We start from the raw sequence: 10507 nt of genomic DNA, 5'->3' as shown, positions 1-10507 counted from the left end.
CTGCTCAGGCTCTCATGGCCATCGTTCCGGTTAAATGGCAGGTAGCCACAAACGATGGCAAACACTGTGACCCCGAGGGACCACACTGTGGAGGGCCCAGCCTGGTACAGCCCCTCCGCAAACCACTCTGGAGGTGCAAATTCAGTGGCGCCTAAGGAATAGACCGAGAAGAGTGTACATACAACTATGAAAATGAAGCCTATATATTTGTAAACATTTGCTGCATGCAGAATTTTCTAATTATTTTACCTCACTATTATAAGTGCAACAGAACGTCAGTATTTACTCCCCAAGTTCCAAACCCTATAAAACCTGTAAACTGGTCCTCTCACTGACCTGCAAAGGAACTGAGAGGCGTGTCCGTCCAGGGAGTTCCACACCCAAAATCAATGAGGATGACACGCAGGGTCTCCGTGTTTATCAGGATGTTAGTTGGTTTCACATCCCGATGGAACACTCCTGCATGCTGGCAGTGCAGGAGGGCGTGAAGCAGCTGGTCTATCACTGCCCTGACCTGCTGTTCACCCATCACTTTGTTCTGGGTGTAGCAGAAATCCACCAGGTCCTAACAGGGGTCAGGCCGCTCTAGCACCATCATGTAGCGGTCTGGGGCATCGAACCACTCGTAGAGCCGCAGGATGTTAGGATGACCCGTGTTCTGATTCACAAGTCCCATTAGCCCCACCTCCCGAGGTGTTCTGACTTCCTGTCAAGGCTGTAGAGAGAGGAAGCCAAGCAGGTTGGCTAGAATGTGCATGAGCTGGGGGTGGTTATAATGAGATAAAGCAAGGCCGGTTATGAGCTGGGTATGTATATAATGAGGTTCAAATGGTTATGAGCTGGGTGTGATTATGAGGTTGTAGTTGGCAATTAGCTATGAGCTGGGTGTAAATATAATGAGGTTATATTGGGCAATTGTATGAGCTGGATGTGGTTATAATTAAGTTCATATATATTGGGAAGTTGTATGAGCTGGCTGTGGTTTGAGGTTATACTGGACAGTTAGTGTGTGGTAAGGTGTCGCAACAATGATTAATGAGTCTTGATACTGCAGATTATCCATCACAGCACACATTTTGAGGAGATTACAGGACAGCTTGTAGAAGGAAAAACCAGTAATATAAAAAACTTATTAGGTGACAAATGAGTCATTGTGAACATGATAACTGCTAAAGTGTTACTCATTAGAAACAGGTCTTCTTCTATTTCTGCCGCATATTTTAGGGCTTCCTGAATCACACGGAAAGAGATCATACAGTCAGGTAACATGATGCAATAAAACACTTTGAGACACATCAGCCTGTTTGCCCATGAGCTCGATTTTGGTGCAGATCTTTTCAGATAATGGAACAGGAAAATAGTATAATCCACAGGTTTTTTTAAAGTCAGTACAAAGAGGCCCTTAGTTCAATCTAAAGTGAGTTCAGAGGTCAAGAATTTGGCTACCTTGTTCTAAGCAGGTGGGGTGGAGCCACGGGTGACGCTGGAGCTCTTCTAGCGTCGCTCGTTCGTTCACCTCTGGTGCCAAACACCTGCTCATGAAGTCCTTGACTTCTGTAAACGGCGAAACACAAGTAGATAAAAGGAGGGTAAAATCTGTGACATCAAACATACAGCCCCGCCGTTTCCTGCTGACTCAACTCGCCTGAGGACAGCCCTGTAGGGAAGTGGACTCTGCTCAGGCTCTCATGGCCATCGTTCGGGTTAAATGGCAGGTAGCCACAAACGATGGCAAACACTGTGACCCCGAGGGACCACACTGTGGAGGGCCCAGCCTGGTACAGCCCCTCCGCAAACCACTCTGGAGGTGCAAATTCAGTGGCGCCTAAGGAATAGACCGAGAAGAGTGTACATACACCTATGAAAATGAAGCCTATATATTTGTAAACATTTGCTGCATGCAGAATTTTCTAATTATTTTACCTCACTATTATAAGTGCAACAGAACGTCAGTATTTACTCCCCAAGTTCCAAACCCTATAAAACCTGTAAACTGGTCCTCTCACTGACCTGCAAAGGAACTGAGAGGCGTGTCCGTCCAGGGAGTTCCACACCAAAAATCAATGAGGATGACACGCAGGGTCTCCGTGTTTATCAGGATGTTGGTTGGTTTCACATCCCGATGGAACACTCCTGCATGCTGGCAGTGCAGGAGGGCGTGAAGCAGCTGGTCTATCACTGCCCGGGCCTGCTGTTCATCCATCACTTTGTTCTGGGTGTAGCAGAAATCCACCAGGTCCTTACAGGGGTCAGGACGCTCTAGCACCATCGCGTAGCGGTCTGGGGCATCGAACCACTCGTAGAGCCGCAGGATGTTAGGATGACCCGTGTTCTGATTCACAAGTCCCATTAGCCCCACCTCCCGAGGTGTTCTGACTTCCTGTCAAGGCTGTAGAGAGAGGAAGTCAAGCTGGTTGGCTAGAATGCGCATGAGCTGGGGGTGGTTATAATGAGATAAAGCAAGGCCGGTTATGAGCTGGGTATGTATATAATGAGGTTCAAATGGTTATGAGCTGGGTGTGATTATGAGGTTGTAGTTGGCAATTAGCTATGAGCTGGGTGTAAATATAATGAGGTTATATTGGGCAATTGTATGAGCTGGATGTGGTTATAATTAAGTTCATATATATTGGGAAGTTGTATGAGCTGGCTGTGGTTTGCGGTTATACTGGACAGTTAGTGTGTGGTAAGGTATCGCAACAATGATTAATGAGTCTTGATACTGCAGATTATCCATCACAGCACACATTTTGAGGAGATTACAGGACAGCTTGTAGAAGGAAAAACCAGTAATATAAAAAACTTATTAGGTGACACATGAGTCATTGTGAACATGATAACTGCTAAAGTGTTACTCATTAGAAGCAGGTCTTCTTCTATTTCCACCGCATATTTTAGGGCAACCTGAGGAAATCGAGATAAAAGATGAGAAGTACAAATGCAATCTTTACAAACTGCTTCATGTTTTGTGGTTTTACTGTCATATACAAACACCTAAAGACAGCAGATATGCTTATATATTTCATTTCACAGTTTTGCTAATGTTGATGTTACACAGTAAAATAATATTAGTTAGGAAAAAGCTAGGAAAAATTACTCATATTACAATTATAGCTTTTGAAATAAGCCAATACAAGAAAGGATGATGCATAAAAACAATTCTAAAGAAACAGCAATATAGTTAATGGAAGTCAGTATAAATGGGGCATACAAGGGATACTACAAATTAAATGGCAATATCAGAAGATAGTCCCAGGTGTTACTAGAGGAGAACAGATGCATCAAGGCGCAGTGGAGAAGTTGACATCTTACTGGCAGTCCATCAGAGATGCGAGTCCCAGCATATACTGATCCGCATCCTCCCTCACCCAATAGTGATGCTTTCATGTAGTAATTATCCACCTGTTCTACAACACAAGTATGCAGACTATTTGTTAAGAAAAACATGTGACAGTACCGTAATGTCGTAGGTGAACTTAGAATTTGATTCCCTGCTTTTTCAGCTATTGAGCAGTGCAAGTTTCCTTTCGTAAATGTGAGACAGCACAGACAAACTGTACTGGCTTTGATGGGTTATGTCGACAAATGTAATTATTTCTGCCTGTACACATATGCCTAAATAAATGTGTAAATAAAAAAATACATGAGGATATATAATAAAATTTTCCTTCGTTCCTGAAGGAGATTTTAGAGATGTCCACTGGCTTAATAGTGGTTAGTAGCCTAGACATTCCGTTCTTGTGCTCAAAAGAAAATACATGTTCACCAGACTATGACAGTATTATGCAGATTGTTCAATGGCGCAAGCAAACTGAATATGTTCACACGTACAACCTCTAGACGTCACTGTAGGCACTTATGAAAAAATATTCCTCAAAATCTTTTCCACATTAAAACTTTGCACGCTTGTTGTTATATGAACCAAGGCTAGAAAATGCTACGTTAGCCTGGAATTTCTTTACTGCACACATTATCCATTTCAGTAACTGCTTAGCTAACCAGTAGCCTGGCTAGCTAGCTTTCATGATCATTAGCTGTTTTTTTGAAAGCAAATTTGCTACCTGGCTTTGATAGCAGCCATAAGCTGAATTGGAAAGAGAGAGGCCAATAGATATTCGAAAGAGTTGTTACCAGCAAAGTGGGCTACTTTTTACTTTTACTTATATGATTGTTGATATATGGTAAAATAGTAGGCCTAAAGCAGCAGCCGTGCATAGCTAATTCGTGAATTAAGTTGCACTGGTCCAAAAGCTACACACCACGCGCCTGGTTGTCCCCAACGCCCCTGAACGGAGGCTTCCATCAGTAGTAGCCTGATATATTTTCGCCACCAAGGGGCAGCGTAGCTTGTCGACTCAGTTTCGTTTTGGTTAGGTTCTCTTTGCTTTCAGAATGAGATTCTTTGACTCCAGTGTAAATGGGCAATAAATGCCTCAGTGCTGTATACACTTGCCTAACCTGTTCAGCAATTATAGTTAAAAATTGTAATGATGAGCATCAGCTGCCATCGTCGGAATATAGATTTTCAATGACGCCAAAATGCATACAAGTGGTTGGCAAAGTTACTAGATAACGAGTAGTTTCGCTGCTCATTATCGCGATCATTTCCCCCAGGTGGCTGACTGAAATATCGTTGTTATTGCCTTCCCATTACATGACAAGTCTTCAGACGGATAGTTCTGTGTTCGGACCACGGTCTATGGCCTGGGTACTAATAGTTACTGATACATTCGTTAACTAGCTAGGTAGCTAGCAGTTGTGATTGTGAATTATACTATCTGATGGAAAAACACGTTTTCAACGAGAAGTTACTTACATATACAAAGCACTGTCTATAAGGCATTACTTCAAATCTAGGCCTGCCCATAGTGTGAATAATTTTATGTTTCTTGTTATAAATGGCTGTTTATAAATGTGAATGTTACATGCTGCTAGGGCAATGTAATGGAATTCATACATTAATTTAAATGCCTTGCACGAGGCAATTTTTGTTTTTAGACACTTTGTTGTGACAAACTTTGAATGATGGCATTGTCTTCAGATGATGCTACAGATATGCTTTGAATGCACTGTGATCTGGGCTGTGCTTAGCTACGCATGTAGGTACAGCTAATAACCTCTTTAGCCAGCAGGCTCGTAATGGGCAAGACATCATGAATTAGCACATACCCTCAAGCATAAAAAAATGTATTCAGTAAGAGGTCAACATATCACAATGCGACAGATCTGGATTTTAACCAGAACAGGCTGTGCAGTTTAGACCTTTATTTAGGATGGTCAGTGGAGAACAAATTCTCATTTACAATGATGGCCTGACAATCGGACCAGGACCAAGGAATGTATAACTATACGCTATATGGACTAAACAAAGGTAGCTTGGTTTATGCATATTATCATTTATGATAAATTACTTTTTTTGCTGCATCAAAACTCTTCAAAATAATTGTTAACCAGGTCGATGCAGACAGTAAAGATTTCACTCTGCAGTGTGGCCACTTCATTAGAATAGTCAGTGGGGACTGGCATCAGCGTTACTGAACCTCAAGAATTCAGTCATGGTGGTCTAAAACACCACACATAGACATGAAACACATAGGTGGATTATTATGGGTGAATTATTATCATTTGCACATTTAGGAGTTCTTATACATATTTACATGCAATCCATTTATAGTCAATTGTTTAAAGGTATATCAGAGGTGTTCTACTTCAGAGTCAAACCTACAGTCACTGAGTTTCATGCCTAGTTCTCTAAGCTATACTCCACTGCTGCTCAGTTAGTCTGAAAAATAGAATCAAATAAATTACACAGCTTTTCTTTCTGGTATAAATGTGGCAATATTCCATTTATTTAAAAATTACTTTCAAAGCAGTGGGACATTCATAGGCAATCCTTTCAAATGTGCTGAAGTTGTTCTATAGACAGTGGGTCAATTTCATAAGTACATCAGTCCCTGATTCACAAGGAGGTGGAACTCACTCACAAAGATTATGTATCTGTTTGCATGGTGAGCTGAGTTGAATCAAGTATGGAATCAGGTGTGATTCATCCTCCTCAAAACATTTAACATTTAACAAACTCATTTTACTGTACACTTAGAATTCCCCCCTTTCATACTTTTGTTTGTTGAAATGTTGTGGACGGAGTGTAGCACAGTGGGTAGGGAACTGGTAGGGTAGGGAAGTGGGCTTGTAACCGAAAGGTCGCTGGTTCGATTCCCAGGTGAGGACACTGCCGTTGTACCCTTGAGCAAGGTACTTAACCGGAATTGCTTCAGTATATATCCAGCTGTATAAATGGATACAATGTAAAATGCTATGTAAAAAAAAGTTGTGTAAGTTGCTCTGGATAAGAGCGTCTGCTAAATGCCTGTAATGTAATGTAATGTAATGTAATGTTGTTGTTCTAGTTGTTCAGGAGTCCACATTCAACCTGATTGTAATGTGGTCTTTAGAAAAACACAATTTGTGATGATTCTAGGCTTACACGTGTATCATTGATTTAAAGGACAGTATTGTAAGGTTTGATAAAAATGTCCTACATTTCTTTCAGAGGTAAAGACCATTTGCTGTAGAATAGAGACCCAGCACGCTTGCGATGGTTTTAATATAAACTACCAAGACTCTCCACATGATGGTGCCAAAGATTAACATTGGGCACACTACAAACCTGTATAAAACTCAAGTGGAATGAAAGCAGTGCTGTGAGCATCTTTATAAAAGGCCATAATAATTCCTTCTTTGCAGGTTATGCTCACGGGCATGTTTAAATCTGAACTGTACCAAAATCCTTACAAAATATTTTTGCTAAAATGGCTTGTTTTTTGATTATTATAGTTATAACATGTTGTTGCTGCTGTTGTCATTGAAATAATAGTGATAGTAGCAGTAGGCAATTCCAGAAACCATACTTGTGTGATGTGGTTATTAAAATTATTGATACTAGATTACGTGGATATGCAATATCAGATCAAACTTCAGTTAGGCAGCTGAAACATGCACTGCTCTGGTGCTCTGGCTTTTGAGCCAGTGCCTATTTATCACTATATAGAACACATGGTACTGAAGGAGAGGATTAGAGAGTAAACTGGTAGCTTGTACGTAAGTGGTGGTGAGGAGAAAATGTATCACCCTAACTTAAACCTGCATCATTCATGGCATAAAGTGTGTGCGCGTGCGCATGTGTGTTAATGTAGTTTGTGTGTGTGTTTGAGAGCAAGCTTGTAGTTATGTGAATGTGTGTATAAGTGGGTATTTGCATATGAGCTCACATATTTGTGAGTGTTGCCAGTGTGTTTGTATGTGTGTCAATATAAGCAAATGTGTTTGTATTTTATACCAAATTAAATCTAAATGTATTTATATATCCCAATAAAAAAATTTGACACAATGCACTTTGTAGAATATGTCAGCCCACACCCCCCATAAAAAGAAAGAAAAAATGACAAGGAATAATGAAAAATGCCATAGGTGGCATACAGGAAGAAACATTAAAAAGGATCAAATTCAATTTTGGAGGGGGATGGGGGAGTTCATCCTCCGCTGGCAGCTCAGGGTGTAGATTCACAGTCACCAGCAAGGTCAAGTCCATTGCAAGGGAGTGCATGTGTATGTGAATACTGGTGATATACAGAAATGCGGGTAATTACTGTATATAAATGAGTGTGTTGTGATTCAGCAGTTTTTTTTTTTGCTAGAATCTGTGTTAGCTTTTGTGCTCATGCAAGATGGTGTGCTAGTGTGAGATCGATTGTGTTCATATAGGAGCATGTGAGTGAGTTGGTGTATAAGTGTGTGTGGATGCGTCTGTGTGTGTGTATGTGTGTGAGCCATGCTCCCTTCCAGTTGTTGCAGCTGCAGGACTGGCTGGTAGGCCGGTGCAGGAATGAGTCAGACGCTGTGTGCTGTTATCAGAGGCAGCAGAGTCTCAGGATCTCAGACCCTCCAGGCTCTCTCTCAGCAGCCCACTGCCCTGCCAAAGAACCCCTGATCTGATCTCCCCCTGCAGCGTGGAGCAATGTGAGAGATGGAGGGCAAACACACACACATCATGTGCACACCTCCCCCCCTCTCACACACACACACACACACACACATACACACAAGCACACACACTCACAAACACACACACCACACACACACACACCACAGACACAGACACAGACACATACACATATACAGACAGAACTGCAGGAGCTCCTTTCCTTTTTCAACCCCCCCCCCCCCCCCACTCACCACCACTACCCCGCTCTGCCCGAGGCACATCGCCATGACAACAATCACATGGGTTGACTGTCCCAGTTTTCAGCCCCCCCCCTTTCCCTCCAGCTGAAGGAGACATGAACTGCTCACCATTGGACCCCCAACCCCCTCTCCTCTGCTGTTTACCACTGCACTGTGCAAATCCACATTACATAACAGGCCACACTGTAGCAACAGCACTCAAGGTTACACGCTACTCACTGCTCACATTACTCAATAGCTCTTACACGGCAGCCAGCCATCGCATGCTTTCTCCATCTGCGCAAACTGTTGCTATTGTTGTATGATGTGTGTTATACAACATTATGTTGTATAATGTCTTTAAAACATTTAAATATTCAGTTGTATTTTTCTCAGTTTTATTAAATTTTTCAAAACAATGTTTCTGGATACATTTTAATGTGGGAAAAATTGATTTTAAACAGTCACCCACAGTATTCTGCTCACAAGCTCAGCGCACGAGGGAGAGGCAGCAGGGATTAGCAATGTAACAAGACAATTTTCCTCCACTGTAAACATACCTCTAACCCCAAATGCAATGAAAACAGAAAAGAAAAATGGCTGCCCGTTTCAGGCACTGCCGCGTACGCCAGCTCACGTGTCACACGCCAGTCTCCGGACTAGCCCAGCACTCGCGGCACTGCTGGTTTATGTAATGGCTCGTGGCCGAGGAAGGCTCATCCGTGATGGGGGTGGGGACAGTGTCTGTGCATGCATGGGTCATCCGCATAAGCGCCCCCACTTAACCTTACCTCATACCCCTCTTCCTCGTTGTCCACACACACACACATACACACACACCTGCACACTTCCACAGTCTCCTCCTGGTCCTCTGCACTGGAAGGATGGGCCACTGAGACAGTCACTGCCAATGCTCTTACATGCCACTGCTGCATTTTTTAGTTTCAGTCATCTGCTTTTATTTCAATTATATCATTATGTAATTAATTGATGGGAGTTGAAATTTTAAGAGCACAGGGAAGTTACATATGGGATAAAGGGCAAGGAAAAAATTTGGGTAATTTTGTGAAGCCTTTATTCAGCATCAGTACGAACTGTAGAAGGGCCATTTGGTTTGTGTGGGGATGTGTAGTAGATAAAGGAGGGTTTTTAGGGGCTGTAGGCATGTGAGAGGTGTGTGTGTGTTTGTGTTTATGCGTACATAACAGGGATATAGGACTGTAGGCATGTGAGAGGTGTGTGTGTGTTTGTGTGCATAACAAGGTTTTAGGACTCTAGGCATGTGAAAGGTGTATGTGTGTGTGTTTATATGTACATACCAGGGTTTTAGGACTCTAGGCATGTCAATGATGTGTGTGTGTGGTGACATCTGAGTCCCCTTGTATTTTCGGGGACTGGGCAGCGTAGTCTCACTATGTAGGTTAATTCAGGCTTACTCAAAGGCTCTGCTAAATGATAAATGATGTGTCCCCTTTCCCCCTCCCTCCAGCAGCCTGTGTTTCAAAGGCAACCCAAGGTCCACATGGTCTGTGGAACATGCAGATTTGGGGATCTTTGGCGGTAGAAGATGAGAAAAGAAGCTCGCCGCTAAGCATGGTGAGCAGCTGGGAGCCGCAGTGACTGGCATGAGCCGGTTGGTTGCTACGGTGATCGGTGAGGGGATTAGTCCAGCCCCCCACTCGGCTTCCGGTGACGTTTTCTTTTTTTTTTTTTGCTTCGTCTTATAGGTGAATAGCTTCCTTGCTTTTGGGTGTGTTCTGTCATCACACCCCCCACAGTTAGAGTAGATTAGTCTTTCCCTGGCCCATGACCTTGAATTAGCTGGTCTCACCAATGTAGAAAAAAGGTAGGACAAACTATTTCCAGGCTTATCATGCAGATCTGCTTCTTAGCAGTGAAAACCTTCATAGCCTGACTACAGAACTCTGTATATGCACCAGTGCTTGTAAGCTGTATTATTGTACTTCAAAATGTGAAAATATTGTCTCTTATACAAATAAATACATTTGGTTCTTCTATTATTATTATTTTTTTTTTTTTTTTGGCTTTAAAAGACAGTTTGCCTGGAATCAAAAGATATCCCTACAAACATCCATCATCAGTCATAAAAATCATCTAATGGAACTGCATGGCCCAATAACAATAAAGATAAAGAAGGATGCTGGGTGTATGACATCATCTGAAGCAAAATGTTTTGTAACTGCTGTGACAGGAGTCTGCCAGAAGAGGGAGCAGTGAGCATGTGATGGCAGCACGCGCTAGCATCCAGCTTAGCTCACACCCC

The 10507-nt window shown here is 42.5% G+C and overlaps 1 protein-coding gene across 1 annotated transcript; it reads right to left on the bottom strand.

Moving 5' to 3' along the window:
- Positions 1-531: 531 nt before the first annotated feature.
- On the bottom strand, positions 532-2402 carry LOC135257992 (serine/threonine-protein kinase pim-2-like). The gene is made up of 3 exons (XM_064341190.1): positions 2011-2402; positions 1447-1825; positions 532-715 (listed from the first exon to the last, which is right to left on the bottom strand). The coding sequence occupies exons 1-2, from the start codon at positions 2348-2350 to the stop codon at positions 1605-1607; spliced, it is 561 nt and encodes a 186-aa protein (XP_064197260.1). The 5' UTR covers positions 2351-2402; the 3' UTR covers positions 532-715; positions 1447-1604.
- Between the last annotated feature and the right edge of the window lie 8105 nt (positions 2403-10507).

This window comes from Anguilla rostrata, chromosome 6 (assembly GCF_018555375.3).
Source record: "Anguilla rostrata isolate EN2019 chromosome 6, ASM1855537v3, whole genome shotgun sequence".
Classification (NCBI taxonomy): domain Eukaryota; kingdom Metazoa; phylum Chordata; class Actinopteri; order Anguilliformes; family Anguillidae; genus Anguilla; species Anguilla rostrata.
This window is presented reverse-complemented; position numbering and strand designations above follow the sequence as displayed.